This window comes from Pelobates fuscus, chromosome 2, assembly GCF_036172605.1.
Source record: "Pelobates fuscus isolate aPelFus1 chromosome 2, aPelFus1.pri, whole genome shotgun sequence".
In the NCBI taxonomy this organism is placed as follows: domain Eukaryota; kingdom Metazoa; phylum Chordata; class Amphibia; order Anura; family Pelobatidae; genus Pelobates; species Pelobates fuscus.
The window spans coordinates 433,768,238-433,791,912 of NC_086318.1; the positions used below are offsets into that span (position 1 = coordinate 433,768,238).

At 38.9% G+C, this 23,675-nt stretch overlaps 1 protein-coding gene across 1 annotated transcript in view; it reads left to right on the plus strand.

Moving 5' to 3' along the window:
• ALK (ALK receptor tyrosine kinase) overlaps positions 1–23,675 on the plus strand; it is a 713,383-nt gene that overhangs the window by 682,992 nt on the left and 6,716 nt on the right. Inside the window, exons 24-28 of the mRNA XM_063441954.1 lie at positions 3,077–3,174; positions 4,491–4,583; positions 10,266–10,367; positions 12,721–12,855; positions 21,060–21,150. Coding sequence (XP_063298024.1) covers positions 3,077–3,174; positions 4,491–4,583; positions 10,266–10,367; positions 12,721–12,855; positions 21,060–21,150 — 519 coding nt within the window. The remainder of the gene's footprint in view (positions 1–3,076; positions 3,175–4,490; positions 4,584–10,265; positions 10,368–12,720; positions 12,856–21,059; positions 21,151–23,675) is intronic.

Below are 23,675 nucleotides of genomic sequence, written 5' to 3' on the forward strand. Positions count from 1 at the left end.
TATACACACACACACACACACACACATATAATATATACGCATACACACACACACACACACATATAATATATACGCATACACACACACACACATATAATATATACGCATACACACATAATATACACACACATAATATATACGCATACACATATATACGCATAAACACACATCATAGATATACACACACACAATATACATATACACACATACACACATAATATATATGCATACACAGATAATATATACACATGCACACACATCATAGATACACACACACACGCGCACACGCATAAAAAATATATATATATATATATATACATACACACATAATATATATTTACTATTTTTCAATGCTATGGCTTTTAAATGAAATGTCTACTCTCTGCACATTCTTAATCTAATGTTGTATTTCCTTCTGTATTTGACACAAAATGATAAAAAAAAAACTTTATATTTTGGTTAAAAGTAGTGTGCACATTATTTGAAATATGTGATATATTATTGGGAAAATGCTGCACCATTTGTTGTACAGCTTTCGATGTAATCCGTGGCAGGCACGCAGTTGAATGAAAATATGTTTTTAAAGGTTAGAGGGAATAATACCATTCATTCATATCATTTTATTTTATTTATTTTGTATTTTATTTATTTCTGTTTACCATATTTTTTCATGTACAATGACCTTCTCTGATAGCTTTTGCCGCTATGGTTTATAGCATCTGATTGTGGCTGCCACTAATTACATCTTTGGGAGCTATAGGACTTGCTGTCCCCGACAGAGAGCACCAGAAGGAAATCATAGAGATGTACTTCCAGTCTCTTCTGTGCAGTTACTCTCTGGGACAGCCGGTCCTCCAGCAAGCTTTCATTGAGATGTGAGCTAGCCGTATAGACCAGGTGTTATCTGCTAATCCGTAACACAAAGAACTCTCATGATGAGCTAAGTATACAGACATAACACATTCATTTATTTAACACGAAGAAAAGCTGATTATTTGACCTCGTCTTTGACTAGTCATTCTACTCTAATGCATTTGTTACATCTAATGGAAAAGATGGGTAATGCAGAACAGAACTGATTTTCACACTTTTTTTTGCCATAACATTTCTTGCAAATAAAACATTCATCATGTTAAACCTCAATAAAATCCTTTCATACTCTGAATGCATTAGCATCCATCCTGGTGCAATCAACAATAATTGTATCCTAGTTTCTTCCAACTGTTTGTCACAAATTATTCATTCCATCACTATAAAACTAACTTTACAAAGATTACCTCCGAATTACCCCGTTCTGTCCGCTGTTCTGGAAACCATCGCTTTTAACGCAGTCATCGGTGACTCCCCCATATTAATATTTCAGCACGTTAATCAATGTGAACCGCCATAAAAGGACATTCGATACTTTGTAACTGTGATATAAGGGAATTTAGGCATATGTCACACTTTGCTGTCATTTAAAGGGGTACTACAAGTCCGCTGTAGTGGTTATGATGCCAGAATTACACTGGCCCAGTTCCCCGTTAACATGGCAAACTGTTTAGCAATGGTTTGCCCTCTTACCCTTGCACAGAATTTACATTAACCAGCCCAAAACTCGTGTTCCTGGCTGGCTACTGATGCTAAATTGGTTTGTGGTGGTTACTTTTTATATCATGAAGTTAATATTTCTGATTATTTTTGCTGATGGATGCATGTCCGTAGTTCTAAGTATTTACAAGCAAAGCACATTGGCTTTTTTTTTTTTTTTAACTGTAGGTTGCTAATTTTTATTAAAACGTTGCAGATATCACAACATGCATACATTAAGCTCTGAAACTTTTTGGGGGAGGTTTATTGTGGCATCTGTAGTATATCAATATCTGATGTACACACCTGGAGCTGGTACAAAGAAAAACAGCACATTTTCAAACTGATCTGTGTTCATACATACGTAATATTCCTATATGTTATCGCTATTTTCGTTATGTTTTTCTCCGAATTATGCTGTTAAATCTCACAATGCCAGACCCATAGTGTGATCTATACGATGTTTTTTGTGTAGCACTAGTTGAAAACGTCACCCCCCACATGCAGAGCTACCGCCTTATGCAGCAATTTCCCATTAAATTGGTCACACGGCCTTGTTTGAAAGCATTACTTCTGTAAGTAGTTGTAAGAGAGCAATATTCATTCTATTATTGATGCTAAGGCCCATCGTCAGACACAAGAAGAAGTCTTTAAGAAAAATAGCGTCTCATTTTATGTAGCAATTTTCTCACATTTTAAAGTATTTATCTTTACGGATTTAATGCATGAAGCTCTCTCTCTGTTTCTCAAACCTACTTTCCACTTAATACCATAATGCGAAAAAATCTCTTCTTGACAATTGGTAAATGAAGATTGTGTCTGTAGCCCGGTTTCGGATTTTATCAAATATTGTTATAAACCAATGGGCAACTTTAGTTCCACTTTGGCTCTAGGTAAATATGAAAGCACAGATTTTATGTGGCACTGTACCAAGGTGACCCAATTACCCACTAATATTACATATTTCCTATATTCTTTCTCCCCATATCTGTAAAAAGTATTTTTAAGCTTTTTGGTAAGTTTGCTCAACTTTATTTAAAAGGCCTCCCTCCCAAGAGTCGCACACGTGTGCTGAACTTTGAGTAAATACTACAGTTGATGCATTCACCAAATGAGCTATCACAAAAGAAGATTGCATGCTGTCTGAGACAAAATACCATATATTTTCAAATCCAATTTTTCATATGCAGGAAGAATTTCTGACCAAAGTTTCAATGTAATATTTTGGATAAGTTTTTAAAATGATTGTATAGACTTTCATTCTTTAAAGGTTCGTAAAATGGGTATCATTGAGTTGGACAAAGTCAATTCTCCAGGGAAACTAATGAAAAACAAATGCAAGATTGCCAAATAAACAATTGGATATTGCTGCTGGAGAGATTGTTTTAGTTTTTTTTTCTTGCACTTTAGATTGTGTGTATATATATAATATATATAAGCGTGTTGTTATGGCGAATGTCAAACATTTGAGCCATTTCTGCAGTTTTCAGAATGTTTCTCTTCACAGACCCAGCCTTCCTCCCTGACCATGCTTGATCTGCTCAACGTAGCAAGAGACATCGCCCATGGCTGCCAATATCTGGAGGAAAACCATTTCATCCACAGGTACGTACATCGTGTAGCACAACCTGCTCTCTGCACTGCAATTAATATACTTTTAGAAAGCACTTGGTTGTTGACTAAGCAGCAGTTATCGATTTAGATGGTGAGAATGTTCAGTTTGGCCCAATCGAACCAGGAGTTCTGAAAATTGTTGGATTGGGACATTCAGGACCAAAATTTTTCCTGTTCGGACCAAAATTTTGGGAACCTTGAAACTGAAGGAGAAATAGTCCTTCAGTATTTATTTAGCAGAAAAAAGAACAACTCCCTAACTGTAAGTTAGTGATTCAAAGTTGCTGTCATGTAGTAGTGACTACTAACAGCAGGCACAGCAAACTAATTTGGAATCAACCAGAACCGGCTCTCCGATCGCGCTATTCTGTTAATTCCGAATTTGGGTATATTTCATTTTGAAATTTGACTGAAGTTGGACCCACTCTGTAATGCAGTTTAAGTCTTTTTTTTTTTTTTTTTTTATTGTTGTGATTAAGGTTAGGGGCCTCTGCTTTATTTGTTGGGTGAGTTTGCTGAATTCATTTCTATGTTAAGGAGGATTCTGGTGAGAGGCAGATCCAGACTGTCTGGTTCCTTCTATGTCCACATGATACTCAGGGTTTTTAGCATAAAAAGTGGACCAGCTAAAGGTCAGTGCAGTCAGAGGAGAAAGGTAGGCTGGAAAAAGAGAAGGCTCCACAATGATAAGGCACAGAGGTCACAGGTCGCAAAGCTAGGAGAACATCTAGTTTATAAGCAGCTGCCTATGCTCAGTCCAGTTCATTGAATTACTGTACAAAATGTGTCACAGCTGGAGATACGGACACCATCTTACATGCAGGTTTCTGCCAAGAAATAGAGGAATCAGCCTGCATCAAATATTGCCCTTCGTAGATCTTCCTTCGTGCTGTAAATTACAGAAACACCAAGGAAAATTAAGTTACATATTGAGACAGACCGTGCCCCTATGTGGGTATTAGGTCAGGGACATCAAACCCTCCAGCAAGACCGTACGATCTCTGTCTCTGAGAACGTATCAGCAGGTCACGTTATCTGGCGGATTATCGCAGCGTGAAGTATCCGAAAATGTAAATACTCATCAAGTATCATGCCATTCATGTAGAGAGTATGACAAGGACTTTGTTTAATTCCTTCATCAAGACTCAAATATTTGCTGCTGAAGAATTTGAAACTCATAACATTTTGAAAGTACTGGGCAGCAAAGTCCACAAATAAAGGATAATATTATAAAGGGTAATGTCGCCATACATCGCTGTCGGAGCCTGACCTTATTAAAACAACGATTATCTGTTATTTGATTGCAGGGATATTGCTGCCAGGAACTGTCTGCTGACATGCCAGGGGCCTGGAAGGGTCGCTAAGATTGGAGACTTTGGAATGGCTCGTGACATCTACAGGTAACTCAGTCTCAACAGAAATAAAATGTCCCTCCATTCATCTATTGCAAAGGGAAAACAGAAATGCAATTATAGTACAAGTCGAAAGGAAATATGCTTTACGTGTTGCACGCGATAATTTTCTATTCACTTCTTAATCTCTCATAGAGGCATGATGTTTGGCATCTAATCTGCTTCATCAACATTTTGCTGGCTAGGAAATTATTACCAAAAAAATACAAAGCAGCATCGGTTGCTATGAGAAAGATTCATTTTTTTTCCATGAAAATCCTAGATAAATGTGTATTAAATTTGATACAGCTATATGAAACATTAAGCTATATTTTCAATATGAATAAATTGATCAGGACGTGAATAACCATCAATGTGGTAAGGACATAGAGCAGGGACAGCAAACGTTGTCAGCCTAGGAATATGTGAAAAGGAAGTCAGAAACATCTGGGTCTGCAAACATAGCCATCACTGCTCCATAGCCCATCAGATCGGCAAGGTCCATCATAGATGCTGAGTTACCCACCTGCCCAGCAGAGAAGGGCTCACAATGGAAGATAATGGCCTTTTATACACATTAAGGGGGAACGGTCACTTCTCAGGATTTGTAATATTATATTTACTTATCTCCACTTTGTAGAAATCCAAAGCTCTTTATCCTATAACTGAATACCTCCTTCTTAGCTCCCTGTCTAACGTGTTGTAAGCTCTGTCCTCTGTACCTGGCAGTCAATATACAGAGAGTAGGAATGAAGCAAAGCGGGTACGTCCTAAAGTGTTCTGAATAGTAACATTAACATTCCAGCATTATTGTGTCCGTGTTTATTAAAGTGATCTAAAAGGTCACAGTTTTCCAGCAGTTATTGCAGAATTTTCTATTTCAGAAAACTGACCAATTCAGAGCAGTGAATAAAGATATAAAGAGATGCAAAAGAGAATACTTTTCTGTTGGAAAAAGTGGCAGAAAAATGTAAACATCTGTTGTGTTGCCAAAAAAAATAAATGGTACATGTTGAAATAATTGTCACATTTAATAAATCGCGCCAAAATTCACAGAACATTAAATGTAAAGGTGTTGCCAACACGTTGGTGAATCTCCCCCAAAGTTTCTATTTATTCTGTTAATTGCAATGTCTGCCCTGGCCTATGCCGTGTCTGCCCTGGCCTATGCCGTGTCTGCCCTGGCCTATGCCGTGTCTGCCCTGGCCTATGCCGTGTCTGCCCTGGCCTATGCCGTGTCTGCCCTGGCCTATGCCGTGTCTGCCCTGGCCTATGCCGTGTCTGCCCTGGCCTATGCCGTGTCTGCCCTGGCCTATGCCGTGTCTGCCCTGGCCTATGCCGTGTCTGCCCTGGCCTATGCCGTGTCTGCCCTGGCCTATGCCGTGTCTGCCCTGGCCTATGCCGTGTCTGCCCTGGCCAATGCCGTGTCTGCCCTGGCCTATGCCGTGCCTGCCCTGGCCTATGCCGTGTCTGCCCTGGCCAATGCCGTGTCTGCCCTGGCCAATGCCGTGTCTGCCCTGGCCTATGCCGTGTCTGCCCTGGCCTATGCCGTGTCTGCCCTGGCCTATGCCGTGTCTGCCCTGGCCTATGATGTTATTTACTAAATCTTTAATATAAATGTAAAAGTAAAACAGACCATTAGATGGAAAAAAACCTTTCCAACTAATAGGTGCGTTTCAACAATTTATGCAGTGGTTCCATTTCCAGACCGTACCACTTTAACATCTCAGATTTATTTTTCGGACGTTCCTACATACAGCGCTAGAAATATATGGGCCACAGATTAACGCTGCGTTGTGTGTCTCCCAGCCTCAGTTACTGAAGTCAGCCAGGAAGTTCATAAACTCTGTATGTTATTGGTCCAAGTAGGCATTAGGCAGATCATAATGCAATTACACCCCCAACCTCTGCCAAGCACAACGATGCCCAATATTGTCTGGAGCTGCCTGCTAACGTATAAAAAATAGACTGCAAGTGGCCCCCACTTCATTCTGCCTGTAAGCTCAAGTCCCCATCATTCTGCTTGTGAAACCGATGTATGTCTTCAATTTATATAAAAAAATATAGAAAGTGGGATTCTAGATTGTTATAAACCTTTGTGTATGTTTTCTACATTTGTGCACGGCGAGAAATGTCAGTTCTGCAGAATTGTTTTATTTCCAAAGCTAGAAAAGTTTTTAGGACAATGGAAAGTTGCCAGTACACTCGGCCAATTGCGGGTTCGGGAATCGGACCCGAAGGGCAGACAAAAAAAGGCGAGAAAATCGGCAAATCAGTGTGCTGCAATATATATACATAATGTGATTCCTGCTATTTGATTCACTGATTCAACTGACAAAAAGTAACTAATAGCTGGAAAACAAGGGGAGCAGTAAAATCCATATTTATATTATATTTATTAAATATTTAAAATATAAATGTCGATTTGTTTGTTTTTTTATTCTGCTCCTCCCCTTTCCCCCTCTATTGGTCACTTCTTAATTGATCTGTGAATAAAATCAACATTTAGTGATTGTACCCCAACCATTAATCAACTCTTTTCCCATCAATAATCTCTTTTTTGGAGACATGGATGGAATTTAGAATATTGACAACCTCCTACCTCCGAACATGTCTGGCGTTGCACTATTTGGTTCGATTTGGGTATATTTTGGCTGTAAATTCAGGAATTTTGCCCGAAAGGCCTAAATTTGTCCAAATTGCCGTTCGGTCTGAAACTAATTTTCCAAATGTTCTTTGTCTATTGTGCAGTGCAGCACAGTACATGAATAAATGAATGAATCAGATTAAAAAAGATTTAATTATCTTGATTGCACAACTCTCACCGGTCTGACACTCGCAGGGTTAAATTGAAAGTGCTATGAACTGAAACCCCGCCGAGTTCGTGCCAGGCTTTTAGACATCCGTGGAATAACTTCAGCAAACATCCACTAACTCCATTGCATATTTATAATTGCCTGTGAAAGCTTAAAGAGCTCCTTGATTAAACCAGCCATTTCCTCAAAGTGATTACTAATAATTACTGCGGGTTCAGGTATTTTATGGTCTTAGAGCCGCTTTGGCAGACGATGTCTCTGTATTTGCTGTTGCCTTAAGATCTGGTATTTGCTTGGTTTTATAATATCGCCCCCTTCACCTGACCTCAAGGTGTCTGGTCTTAGGGCTCTGTTCACTAAACAGTGATTTAGGGTGCGTTGAATCTTGAATTGCAAGATATTATGCAATTATATTTCCAATTCACTGCAGTTAACTGTTTAGTAAATAAACCCCTGTGAATTCCGTCATTCCTTAAATATTGTTTTTATGGAGAAAAAAAGTTTTGTTGGGTGGATTTAATGTGTTAATGTAGGATATCACATAGACATTTTTTTTTTTCTATTTTTTTTTAATCCAGTATTTTTTTCCTAATCCAGTATCTGGTCTTGTTTGATGCTCATAACTAAAATAAAAGGACATGATTTAAATGTGTAACATAACGTTGATAAAATTCATTTTAGGTTTCCTAGAAAATTTTATTTGTTTTATGTTAATGTGTTGCTGTACTTGTCTGCTAATCTTGTGACTTTTGCCTACTTTGTCTCTGTTAAAATTAAAGCACAGAGCTCATCAAATCCTGCCACATTTAACAAAAGCATTTAACCAGGAAAGGTACATTCAGATTACTCTGGTTTTCCAAGTAGGTCCTGTGGATTTTACCTTAGACCAGGCGTTCCCAACCCAGTCCTCAAGTACCCCCTACCAGTCCAGGATTTAGGGATTACCCTGTTGTGTCTAAAGTGTTTTATTTTTCTTTTCTAAAACCACCTTAGACACAACAGGGTAATCCCTAAATCCTGGACTGTTAGGGGGTACGTGAGGATTGGGTTGGGAACCCCTACCTTAGACCAAAATCCAGGGGTTGTTACTATTACCCAATTTAATGGTACTCATTTTATCTACCTCGGAAGGATGAAGGGCTGAGTCAACCCTGCTGGGATCTTACCGGCCCCAATATATAACGAATATATTGTATGTGTCAAGAGATATTGCTAATGAAATCCAAAGTTTTTACTGCAGAATAATTAGTTCAGAAATTAATGGCGATACCTATCAGGAAGGAAACAGATAAAGGGATCTATTCACTAAACAGTGAATTGTAACTAAATTGCTCTAACGGGGTTAAAAGATCCAGGCTGAAGCTAAGTTTGGGAATCGCTGCTTAAATTTTGTAAACTGGACTTCGGTTCCCGATAATTTGCTGTTTAGTAAATAAACACCAATGAAATCCAAATTACAATACATATACAAAGTTTAACAAACTATATAATCTGAAAAATATTATACTGCCACTTTAAGGCATTTCTGGAACATAAATAGAATATAATAATGCAGCAATTTGTTTTAGTATTTATTATATTGAATTATGTTCATAATTTGGGTCCTTGCTACTAAGAGTTAACAACCACTTTAATAAAAATTATACTGAAAAAGAATTTGTATTTAAATAACAATTATCAGATGTACCATATATACTCGAGTATAAGTCTAGTTTTTCCGCACATTTTTTGTGCTGAAAAACCCCAACTCGACTTATACTTGAGTCAATGTCTGTATTATGGCAACTTACATTGCCATAATACAGAACAGGACCGCCGGGCTCATTACAAATTGTACAAGCCCGGCGGTCCTGTTGGGGGCTGGCAGGAAGCGTTTACTTACCTTTCCTGCAGCTCCCTTCTCCTGCGTTCTGGTCAGCTCCCCTGTAAATCTCGCAAGAGCCGCGGCGTCAGAGCGTTGCCACGGGAGGGGAGCTGACCGGAACGCAGGAGAAGGGAGCTGACAGGAGCTGCAGGAAAGATAAGTAAACGCTTCCTGCCAGCCCCCCTCCTGCACAGTACACACCACTGGACCACCAGGGACAAAAAAAAAAATGCAATAATAAAAAATAATAATAAAATAAAAAAAGTAATAAAAAAATATTAAAATAAAAAATAATTATAATATTAAAATAAAAAAATTAGAATATTTAAATAAAAAAATTAAAAATAATAAAAATGCCCTCCCCCCACACACTACACACACACACTCTGCATTATATACACACACACTCTGCATTCACACAAACACACAGAGTGTGCGTATATAATGCAGTGTGTGTGTGTATAATGCAGTGTGTGTGTGTGTATAATGCAGTGTGTGTGTTTGTATGAGTGTGTGTGTATAATGCAGTGTGTGTGTTTGTATGAGTGTGTGTGTGTATAATGCAGTGTGTGTGTTTGTATGAGTGTGTGTGTGTGTATAATGCAGTGTGTGTGTTTGTATGAGTGTGTGTATATAATTATAAAAATCACAGAATTTCATAGCCCCAAGTTTTACCCTCGACTTATCCACGAGGCATAGCATATTTCACAATTGTTGGTCACAAAACTGCCCTCGACTTATACACAAGATCGACTTATACACGAGTATATACGGTAATTGCTATATTTTGATTTGATTTTACAGAATGCAACTTTCTATTATGATGTATTCACATTGCAGAAAAAATTCTCAGAACTAAATACAATGACTAAAGAGTTTAATAAAATGTTATCTCTCTAAAAGGAGCCAGTTGGTTAAGAGAACCTTGACCCACAAGCTTACAATCTAAGATTTTCTGGGAAATGTTAAATGATTGAATTGAATTCTAAGCCAGTGTTTTGTGTTCCCCAGGGCTAGTTATTATAGGAAGGGGGGCTGTGCAATGCTGCCTGTAAAGTGGATGCCCCCAGAGGCCTTTATGGAAGGAATCTTTACATCAAAGACTGACACGTGGTATGTATACATACAAACGCAATACATTTCTTTATATAAAATGTTGCTTCATCTGATAACATTTCCTGAGACAGAGAACATAGTTTAGCCATGTTACAACATTGCATAGAACTGTTTAGGATTGGATACTACTTAAAAAAAAAAAAATATAGGCCTTATTTACTAAAGTGGGAATTCAGGGTGGCTTTCACATCTAAGGCCATAGTAGCGGAACTGAAAGCATAGCTTAGAAAAAGTTTCTATTTTGGCTATTTTTACCTTATATTTGAAATTCACTCTTTGGTACAAAAAGACTCTTAATCCTGTATGACGCAACCCAAGGAAAAGGTGGGTAATTTGTTTATTTTTGAATTTATTTATAATTATTATTATTTTTTTATTATTTTTTTTACATGGGGAGAACCTAATTGATAAGGGACACTTGGGGTGCAGCTTCGGGAATACAGATCTGTATTCCTAACACCACAGTGTTCCTTTAATTGAACATACTAAGTGGCGGCTGGTGAAGTTTAAAGGTCTCCCAATGTAAAGCCAATGGGTGATGTCACAAATCCTGTAACAACCATTTCTGGGTAGATGTGCAGATAATTGGATGTTTTGGATTTTTTATTTATTTATTTATTTTTTATTAATGCCATCAGTAAACTGAAGAAAAAAGTCACGGGATAAAACGTGTTCATTTTCTAACACACATCATCTATCATTCGTCCTTACCACGCAAAGAGATTTGCATTTTTTTATTGCAACTATATGCAATACCGCAAATATCTGTAGGGGGCTCTGGCCCATCTGCACCACCTGCCAATATGGACCTTCCACCACTCAGCTTACTGTTACAAGCTAATGGTGGAGAGTAATTATTTTTTTCCTCTGAGGTTAACGAGTTGCCTCTGAAACTAGCTAATGGTCTGCTGGGATGCCAAGTCTGAACGTAACTTTACCTGAATTCCGCTTGTTTACTACTCTATAGCAATTGTCTCAATGGTGATCCTTGTGTCTTGTGTGATCGTTTGTGCTAAATCTTGATTGATTGATTTTTTCAAATTCAATAACTTGTGCATTCTTCTTTCAATCTCTTCAAAGAAATCAACACATTTCAAAAAAAATCCTAGAGATGTAGTCTTGCATTATATGTTTATGTTAATGTTTAAGGATTTACTTTTGGTTTTCAATCCCTGATATTCTTCTTTTTTTAAGTGAAAATAAATAAAACCTAAAATGATTAAATTAGCTGTATAACAAAAGTTTCTAATTTCTTGCAAGGAATGTCTGAATAAAGAGGGGCGATAACTTTGTGTATATTCAAATAAAGATTGACTTTTTTTTTTTTTTACTTTTTTCATGTTCATCGTAGAATGGAACAATAGTCCTTTAAATATTCACTATATATATTCATTCATACATATACTGATTAGCTTGGTATCTATGGTGAATACATTTCTTGTGTATTGTCATTAGGCTAATATGAAGTGTTGTTTAAGTCATTTGACTATTCTCACCATTTGCAAATTGTAACTTAGAATATATTTAGTTCAATCAAAGTCACATCAAAAGAGACATGTTTAAAATTCATGAATGTATTAATTAAAAAGACAAATAAAGGTCACTTGTATATTTAGATAGCGGACTGATTAAGCCGCTTATCTTCTTTCTTTATTGCAGAGATTAACACGTAGGTGCAAAGATCATTTAGGAGTGAAATAAAGTGGTCTCTTCATGTCACATGCCAGACACATTAAAGGGTTCTCCCAATGAATTTCCCAGAATTCAGTCTGGGTCAGGACACGCAGTATCTCAGTTAGTTAACCAGACCACGCATAGATGTGGTCTATTATGTAGCCAATGACCTTGAAGGACATAAGTTCATAAATACACAATAAGAAGCCATTTTGGGATCAGTTAATAGCTGCATACCTTTCAACTGTCCCTATTTAGGAGGGGCAGTCCCTATTTGGGCCCAATACCCTCTGTCCATCTTTTCTATCCCTATGTCCCCCTATTCTAGGATAATAATACTCCAAGTAATGTGTCTTTAAACTACAATAAATGTGTTCAGAAATCAGTCTCTGTAAATAAGATACATTGTTCTTGTTCTAAATTATATTTTGGTTCTATAAATTAATTTTAGTAAGTTACCTAAAATTTAACAGATCAGCCCATGGTCACACCCCCACCCACCCCCTTAAAATTAGAGTGTCTCCCTCTGTCCATGTGAATTGTTTGGAGGTATGTAGCTGTATTATCAGGATATGTCACTTATTCCCAATGCAAGGTGATTCCACCAATGAGGGCTTAGTCTTCTGATCGAGTGAACGCTTGGTATCTGCTCACTGCCGTTCTCTTTTTCGTTTAGGTCTTTCGGAGTATTGCTATGGGAGATATTCTCTTTGGGGTACATGCCTTATCCCAGTAAAAGTAACCAAGAGGTTCTGGAGTTTGTAACAAGTGGAGGAAGAATGGATCCACCAAAAAACTGCCCAGGACCTGTGTATGGGTGATCTTGTTATTTTATTGGGGATACTAGGCTAGGCCTAAATGTTTACCTAATGTAGCTTGGTTGTCTCTTGTTTTCAAGTGCGCTCTGTGGTTCTGAAAGACATCATTACTTGAATGAGTAATCTAAGGTGGTTGTAGCCCTTTTATCTTCTGACTACGTTTTACTCATGTCACCTCTTCCGTGCCATGTTCATCCATGTACAGCCACTCTACCTCATGTGGTTGGGGTTTTTAAGTGAAAACTGGCCATAGTGGCTAACTATAGTCTTTGTGACTACAGTTAATAGTGACTGTGACTACAGTTAATGGTAAGGCATATTTGTTATACAATTATTTTCCTAATTCTCATTGTGGGTTGGGGTTTTTAGTAAAAATAAAAATGGCAAGACTTAATAAGCAACTGGAGATATTACGTATTCTCAACATGATCAGTTTAATATCTGAGAAATAACATTTTTTTTAAATAAAATTTCAGGAGTTTCTTAATGTACATGTAGTATACAGGCAAAATAAATGTTAGGTTACCTCTGAAACAAACCTTACAGCATTATTTACTAACGTGAGAATTTAAATTGAATTTCAGATTTAAGGTCAGAGTAGTTAAGCTGACAGAGACACTGTTAGTGTTTAAATTCAAACCCCTTTCCTTCTCTCTGAATAGTGGTCCGTCATTAAGGCATCTGTCACCAACTGGTCCACTAACCACCCCTGGTCTACCACCCAAACCATAAGCATGAGGAATCATTTGTCCCTAAATCATCATGAGCATCACCTGCATATCTCAAGTTGGACATTGAGAAATCCTTCATTGGCGCTGAAATCATGTTTCCACAACTATCCCAGAGTTCCCAGCTTTACATGCAAATGAGCCCAGACAGGGATCGTGGTTCAGAATTTACACTGTGGTTCTGCAGATACCCTTAACGGGACAGTATCACCTCACCAGACCACTTCACCTCATTGACATGGTCTGTGTGCAGTGTCCCTGTCTCACTTAGTCCTGCAATGTGAAACATTACAGTTTTTGAAAAACTGCAATGGTTACTTTGCAGGACTAAGTCTGCCTCCAGTGTCTGTCAATCAGACAGCTATAGGGGCACTTCCAGGATTCTAACAGGCTCTTATACGATGCTTGACATCCTGAGACATCCAGAATCCGTGAAAAATCCCTTTCAGGCAATGAGTTGCTATGGGGAGGGCATAATGCGCCATTGTCCTCGCCATTGGATAATGTCTGGTTATGTAACCATTTATGTGCTGGAAAGGGGGGGGGGGGCACAAGGGAGGGGACCAGAGGGCACTATAGTGTTTGGAATACAGCTTTGTATTCCTTATACTATTGAATCCCTTTACCAATGAACTGGGAATTCTGGGATAGATATGGAATCATGATTTCTCGAATTTCAATACCTGAGGTGGCCTTTCCAAAGTCCAGCTTGAGATACACAGGTGATGTACAACAGTAATGTTTGTATTTGCACTGTGGGGAGTTTTTATGTTTGGTGTCACCACAATCTTTTTGGCACCGAGTATATTTTTGATCTCATTAAAGGAACACTATAGTTTTAGACATACATAGATATATTCCTAAATCTACAGCCCTGATGTCCCTTATCACTTACCCCCCTCCCCGTGTAAAATAAAAATAAACTGTTGGGAGTGGGGACTACCGGCACTATAACAACTTCAATTAGATAAAGTTGTTAAAGTGCATGAAGTGTCCCTTTAAATAAATATATGTATCTATCCATCTAGAATGTTTCTATTTAATTTTTTGAAACAGGTAGCCTTCTGGAAGACTCGGTGCCCACCCACCCCATGCTTAATTCTACATTTATAGATAGTCTCCCACACAACTTTCAACCTCTTGAAATTGACAGGTGCAAACACTGATCATCACACCCTTCCAATCTTTTAACTCTATAGAACACATACCCTCTCTCCCTACAAATAGTTATCTCACACACCAATACTATATACTTTTTGTTTAATTTTTGTTTTTCACAATTTCTGTTTGTTTCATTTTCAACTACACACCTCATACCACTAACATGAATCCAAATATAACCATACTGCTATTCTTAATAACCCTTTTTTCAATTCAATTTTGTTCACACCACTACCAGCATAAGCACACACCTCAAACTGGAAAACAAATTATCATACACCATGGCATACTTTGTTCCTGTAACTTATCTGCTGAGTGCTGGTGGAGAGTTCTAAAAAATAGCCCTCCTACCCCCACCTCACAAAATTATAAAGTATCACATTCACTATACAGCCAAACAAAAATGATGTCCAAATTCCTATTCCTTATGTTACTTGCCCTTGCAAATGATGTGGAGTCTAACCCAGGTCCCTCAGCTAATTCTAGTCCTAATCTCCCCACTAAAAAAGGCCTCTCTTTTGTGCACTGCAACATCCGTAGTTTACTCCCTAAACTGGATGCACTGCAAGCCTGGTGTTCCCATTACAAACCAAAAATCATTGTGCTCTCAGAATCATGGTTAACGACTAAAATACCAGACACCGCCATTGCAATACAGGGGTATTCATGTTTTAGAAATGACAGAGCAAAGAGAGGAGGAGGCATTGTTATTTATGTTGACAATTCCATAAAGTTTACCCCTTTACAAAACCTTAGTCCTCCTGCCACCTTTGATTTCCTCTCTGGCACAATTGAGATCCCGTGCAGTAAATCAATAATTGTTGCAGGAATCTACCGCCCACCTAGCTCCCCTGTGCATACTCTTTCTGACATAGCCCATCTCCTTAGTGAAACCATTGCTCAAAACCCTAAAAGTGAACTGTTGGTCTTTGGAGATTTTAATATTGATTGGCTGAATCCTAAAAATAATAGTTCTTGCACGCTTTTTAAGACTTTGCAGCTAACGCAATTAATCTCCTCCCCAACTCGCATAAATATTAAAAGCCTTAACCATACCCTGCTAGATTGGATTCTCTCCACTTCTCCTGATGGAATCCAGGAGGCCGGTGTTCTCCCAAACACTTTCAGTGATCACTGTTTAGTGTACTGTGTGCGCAAAATAAAGGCTATTAAATCCTCTCCCAAGGTTAAAATAACAAGGTCCTTCAAAAAATGTAATATTGAATCCTTTCTAAAGGACATCAAGAACCTCCCATGGCTCAGATTAAACATTATCCCAGATCTAGACTGTGCTGTTGAATTCTTTCAGTCTGAACTCCTACAAATTTGGAATCTGCATGCCCCGCTGCGTAAGGTGAGGGTAAAAGGAGCACATATGAACTGGATCACAGCTGACCTCATCCAAATGTACCAGTTTCGGGATTCTTTGTGGTCAAAGTTTAAGCATACTGGCTCTATGAATGATCACTGTGCGTATAGACAATGGCGAAATATATGCACAAAACAAACAAAATTGGCCAAAGCCCAATATTTCTATGACAATCTGAACAATAACATCTCAAACCCTAGAAACTTTTGGAAAGTCATAAATAAACTACAAACTCCCCCAATCCACTCCCAACCCTCCACTGTCAAAGTGGATAACCAAACCCTGAAACTTCCCTTGGATGTAGCAAATGCCTTTAACAATTATTTTGTCGGATGCTCTACTGCCCTGATTGCCAAGCTAATAAATGGCACACATCCTGAAACTACAAATGTGGATCAGGTCTCACTAAATTTGCAAACGCCCAATATAGACAAGTTCACTTTTAGACCTGTACCTGTTAGTGTCATTGAAAAACATCTTAATAATCTAAAAATGAAAAACCAGTCCGGACCTGACCAAATCCCAGCAATGCTGTTGAAGCTCAGTGCACCGGCAATTGCTAAACCCATCGCAACTCTAATTAATGAATCCTTGGTGTCTGGATACTTACCCAAACTTTGGAAGTCTGCAAGAGTAGTGCCTATCCATAAAAGTGGTGACACTACCTTGGTTTCTAACTATCGCCCAATATCATTGCTCCCAGTATTGTCAAAAATCTTAGAAAAATGTGTCCATACGCAACTATGTGAGTATTACCAACAATCAAACTATCTGACCCCTGATCAATCGGGCTTTCGCCAGAATCACTCCACTACAACTGCCCTCTTAAAAGTTTGCAATGACATCCAAACTGGCATGGAACAAGGAGACCTAACTGGAGCTATTTTCCTTGATTTTGCTAAGGCCTTTGACACAGTAGACCACGACATTCTACTGCACAAACTCAAAAACTCAGGTATTGGTGATCATTCACTAAACTGGTTTCGATCGTATGTATCGGAACGCTCACAATATGTGTCCATTTCTGACAGCGACTCCCTCCCTCTCCCTCCCTCCCTCTCCCAGTCACGTGTGGTGTTCCCCAAGGTTCCATTCTCGGCCCCCTACTATTTTCATTATTTATAAATGATCTGCCTAATGTCTGCAAATCCTCAAATGTACACATGTACGCAGATGACACGGTAATCTATGCGAGCAATTCCGATCTACCGCAGCTTGAGGCTGTACTCCAAGACCAGTTTACAGAGGTAGAAAAGTGGATCGCAAAAAACAAACTGTTCCTGAACACTGACAAAACTGTCACAATGATCTTTGGAACAGTACCTAAATTACACAAATTACACAATTCTCACCTATCCATCAAAACAATTTCAAATGGCACACTGACCGCAGTCCACTCTTTCAAATACTTGGGTATGATGTTAGACCCCAATCTATCTTTTGGCCTGCACATAGAAAACCTTGCATCTAAACTTTATCCAAAACTAGGTGCCCTGTACAGAAACAAATCCTGCCTAAGCCCTTCAGTAAAGGAAAAGATTGTACAGCAAATGCTGATGCCAATCATTGATTATGGGGATGTAGTATATGCATCTGCATCGCAATCCCACATTAATAAACTCAACACATTGTATAACTCGTTCTGCCGATTTGTGCTACAATGTAATTACAGGACACCATTGTGACATGCTAAAAGAACTAAACTGGCTGTTGCTGGAATCCAGACGCACCCTTCATCTTTCCAGCCTTGTGTTTAAGAGCTTTTCTGGAAAACTCCCACCCTACCTGAACGCAATGCTTTCCCCGGCTGTTCCCACTTCCTACAACCTCCGATCCAGTACCAACACTTTACTTAGTCTACCTCAATACAAAAAGAAAGCAGCCCGATCCTCCTTCTCCTACAGAGCACCGCATTTGTGGAACGACCTCCCGCACAAATTAAAATCTTCCCTAAGTTTAAAGTCCTTTAAGAGATCCTTCTCTACATACCTCAAAACAGAATGTACCTGTCATGGTTGATTATATATTTCCTACCTGTTTTATGTTAAATGTTGTATATATTGTATATTTTGTATTTTATTGTACACTAACTGTAACAATGCAATAATTTGTGGACCCAGGACATACTTGAAAACGAGAGAAATCTCAATGTATCTTTCCTGGTAAAATATTTTATAAATAAATAAATAAATAAAATAAATTTATAAATTAAAACTTACAAGCAGTGTAAATGGTAAATTGCTGTGGAATAAGTTGGCGCTATATAAATACCAATAATAATAATAATAGTAATAATAATAATAATAATAAAGAGGGACTATTATCCCCAAGCTTCAAGAACTGACATTACCCATTGACCGCCAGTGACTCAGAGTGTTGGGAGTCTTTCTAAGAAATCTTGTAGTGTTACAATTCACCTCACACATGGGCTTCCACATCCAATCACTGAGAGCAATTGAGTTCATACAGGACTCCTTTAATTATCCTCTCTATTGACAATAGTGTACGATAATTACATTAGGGAGGGTGAGCGTGTGATTCCTGACTATTGGTGGTACATGGAAATAGTTAATCCCCATTGACTCGGAGGCCGTGTTTTTTTACATATTGAAGCTCAGCGAACAGATTCAATGTGACAAATTCTTGATAATTCAGATACAGTCTGGAAAAAAAGACCCAAAATGCAGCTGGGGGACTTCGTAATGAAATGTTTCTTTTTAACGCACGCAATCTCGAAAATGCTTTAGTGGCTTGAAAACATTGGACCGAGATGGGAAAACTATGTAGTAACATTATACAATTTCGCATTTCAATAGTTGGAAATACATCACCTTCAGGGTTATTTATTGAATCAGGAAATGTCAAGAACTGGTCTTGAAATTACACATTTTGGGGGGGGGGAAATAGCCAAAATGGAAAGGGGGGAAAAAAAGCTGATTTGGAGAATTATTCTAATTTGGTTGCTTTAGTCTAATATTTGAAATGTCCCCGTCAATGCCTACATACCAGTAAATGTTATTCTGTCAGTGCGTTCTATGATCATTATAATTGCTGCATAAAGGCGCCCAGAATATTAGTGGAAACGTATCATTTCATATCTTGTCGAGAGCAAATCCCACTGCTAATAATGCATGGAAATGGTCTGTTATATTACAGTAAAACCATTTTCAAGATGTTTTGAAAGGACACTTAGAGCACCATAACCACTGCAGCTTATTGTACAAATAATTGTATTGTTTATGACGAATGGAGTCTCTGGGTGCAGTCACGTTCGTTTTTGTAAAACTATTTTCGAGTGTTTTAAATTGAAATGGGGTTCTTCTGACGAAAACATTTAGGACCTTCTACTGATACCAACAGCGCTCGCAGTCCATCCATGCTGTCCACTTGGACGAAGTTATATAAATTATACATAAATGACGTTTCCACAGTGTTTCCATGGCAGTAGAGGGGTCGGGGTATGGCTGCCAGGAACTCTATTCTTGGCAATCAGCTCACTGTGTTGGCAAAGATTAGAGGGCCTGAATACAAAGACTCCGTGCACCATAACCACTTCCATAAACTGCGCAGTAAGCTGTGGTTAGGATGTTACTTGGAGTGTCGCTTTAATAAATTGCACTATTAGAACATAATACTGCCTTACACGAATCTGTCTCTCTACTCCATACAAACACACGCTCTCTCCCTTTCGGATCGTCTTTATTGAGCAAATATTAAAAGTAACATTGACTTCATAAAGAAACATTAGTTGATATACCAATGGGGGAGCCCTTAATCATGGGTAGTTTCTTTTAATTGAACGCTCTTGTGAGTAATACAATTATCTGACTTTAGAATAAATATTAATTATATTTTTCTAACTACAGTTCCCACCTAATATCTCTATTGCTGCTACCCCTGATCTGACAGCACAGCATTGTACCTCTAACACAAGAGAAAGGATTGAAAAGGGACGTGTAGATTTACATATGAGATCAAATCAATAACAAAATATCTTGGAAACTGATCTCCTGACTGACACAGTAAATTGAATAAAATGTAAGATAGCCACAGATCTGTCAGCTCTCTGTCGAGTTCTCTAACTCAAAGTTTGACCCATAGTGTCCCTTTAAACTGTAAGGACAAGGGCACCAGATTAACCCTTTCTCACCAAATTATATCAAACAGCAAAGAGTGGCACTAAATCTATAACAGGGCTACCTCGTTTATACATAATGTCTACATGACCATAGGAAATGTGACTGTATATACTGATCTATAATAATGTCTACATGATCACAGGAAATGTGGCTGTATATAATGATATCTAATAATGTCTACATGATCATAGGAAATGTGGCTGTATATAATGATATCTAATAATGTCTACATGATCATAGGAAATGTGTCTGTATATAATGATATCTAATAATGTCTACATGATCATAGGAAATGTGTCTGTATATAATGATATCTAATAATGTCTACATGAGCATAGGAAATGTGACTGTATATAATGATATCTAATAATGTCTACATGATCATAGGAAATGTGACTGTATATAATGATATCTAATAATGTCTACATGATCATAGGAAATGTGGCTGTATATAATGATATCTAATAATGTCTACATGAGCATAGGAAATGTGACTGTATATAATGATATCTAATAATGTCTACATGATCATAGGAAATGTGACTGTATATAATGATATCTAATAATGTCTACATGATCATAGGAAATGTGGCTGTATATAATGATATCTAATAATGTCTACATGAGCATAGGAAATGTGACTGTATATAATGATATCTAATAATGTCTACATGATCATAGGAAATGTGGCTGTATATACTGATATCTAATAATGTCTACATGATCATAGGAAATGTGGCTGTATATACTGATATCTAAAAATGTCTATAAAGATATTGATTATGTTCTTTTTATTGTAGATATCGAATAATGACTCAGTGTTGGCAGCATCAGCCAGAAGACAGACCACATTTTGCCATAATACTGGAGAGAATTGACTACTGCACCCAGGTAGCCGAGCCATGCGTTCATCACCTATTGCAGTGGTACGCAACATTCGGCACTCCGGATTTTATGGATTAAATCTCTGTGATGTTTTACGAGCATTATGGGATATGTAGTCCACAACATCTGGAGTACCAAAAGGTTGCCTACCCCAGACCTACTGCCTAGAGCTGTGTTGTTATCCCCTTGGTTGGAACCTAAAATGGGCCCACATTCTGTGTTAACGTAAAAGGATTCTTAGACTCAGTGAATTCTTTGGGTCACTGTGAGTGATGGGATTTGCACTTTGTCAGCAGGTTTTCAAGCTTCCAATTTTGTTATCACTATAAATGGGGTGTTTGTAAGAAAGGTCAATGTAATTTGAACATTGTGCTTATAATAAGTTAATTGATAGCTATTGTATGGACCTTAATAATTACAAACAAAAAAGTTGATCAAAACACAAACTGACCTAATAAATTCGGGGTTATTCAGTAAAGTGGAAATTGCTTGGAATTCAGAGCGAATTTCACGTTTTGATTCTGTTCTTCTATAGAGATTTTAAGAATTCTATGAGAGATATTTAGTATTTTGCTCTGTAAGAGCTCGATTGGTTACCCCCAGCTTACAGCCCTCTATAATGCAGCATTATGCAGATCTCCCACCAAGACCTGGGCTTCCTGCCAGTCGAGTATGTATCATAAAAAGACAATTATAAATCAATTAATTGCAGCATTTCATTAACCTCTGGCTGCCTAATCTGTTGTTTAATTAACCACTGTACGGCAAAACTGACAATGCGTACAGATTAAAAGTAAGGCTTAAAGTATCAGAAGATATAATAAGAACTCAGCGTTACAAAAACATCTCTTCCAATTCTGTGATCTGAATCCGGTGCAGATACCGTGTGGCGTGTGCTATCACCTTGCTACATTGTAACGGCGACTGCTACCAAATCCATTGGAAAGTTAAACTTGTTCTAAGCGTCAACGCGGGGCGATCTCTAATAGTGCCCATTAAAGAGGTTAATGTTTGTCTTGTGTAGTCGGTACTGTGTGCTAATTTTACACACCATCATTACTGTATACACATCAGTTGTCCAAATTGGAAGAAATTGTATAAAAATACTGAATTATAGTCAATGGAAATATGAATTGCACCAATAGATTAATGATAATTTAGCTTTTTTTTTATTTATTTACAATCCAGTGATTATTGAATTAAATGAGTCTGTTCTCATGCATATAGAGTTGGCAGGTAAGGAACTTCTTTTTTTTTATATAGTGGGCATATGGCATCGACTGGCACACAATGTAGGGGTATAGTAGTTATATGAATATTAGGGAATTTTTTTTTTTAGAGAGCACTTAGTGCCATTGGAACTTGGCAATCCCCTGGCACAATATGTGGGTGTTATAAGCACTAGTAGTGGTGAGAGAATTGAGCTAAGCCTGGCAGTTAACTTAGGAAGGACAATGGTAGTACTAGGGGGGCATGGTAAATTACTGGACCATGGGCCAGAGGATTGGGCTCCCATTACTTAGTAGAGGGATCATTGGAACCTGCTTGGTATTAACAGCTTACATTAGAGAACGAGCCAACGTCAAATATTAATATTGGGCTTTATTCACTGAATCGCGAACTGTGTAGAATTAACAAAGGGAATTGTAAACTTGAGACCTAAATAGCCAAAATGCAAACCTAACCGAGCCAGTGAATGTAACATTTACATTATCTTGGTATAAAACAGGGGTGTGGCGGGGGGCGGGGCCTGACCGCCATGCTGACCGGTCGCATGGCCCTGAGGCTCCAGCAAATTTCACCTACAACTGATGAAAAGCATGGGCTTACCGCTGCCAATTAGGCGGAATGGCCCGCAGAGGTGTGCAGGATAGGGATGGGCACCACCGTGGACTCCGAGATCGGGAGTTTCGGGGCCCCAGTGGTACGAGACTTTGGAGCCTGCGGCCTACTCGGGGTAGACGCGGGGCAGACGGCCGCTGTCCGGCGATAACCTGGTCGCCCTACCACAGACCTGTAGCACACCTCACAGGCCCCGGTCCCCCCCCCCTCGGGCCGGGGGGGTTATCCCAGCCCCCACAGAGGAGAGCCCGGGTGGCATGGCAGGCTCTCCGAACAGCAAGCAGAGTGTTTTCGCACGTACACTGTGCCGCCAACATGGCGACCTGAAGGCCCCAGCCAGACGCGAGTGCACAAACCGCCGGTGGGCAGCAAGATAAACTGAGCCCTGTCACCTCGCTGCATGGGAACGCAACAACATAGCCCTGCCACACACCGCAGCAACCTCCTGGCTTACCCGGCTCACATACCCTGGATCTGGATCCGGTCTCCACAGCAGCCTTCCTGGGCCTCGAGCCCCTAGAGAACGTCCCTCGAACCGCAGCCCCAAGCCCACGCACACTCCATCAGCCAGGCAGCCCGTTACCAGCCAGAAGTGAAACCGGAACCGAGGGCACAGGCGGCCGCTCAAACAGAGCCCGGGGCCGGCACAGTGGAACACACCGGTCCAGCCCGCCCATCAAGCCTTCGCT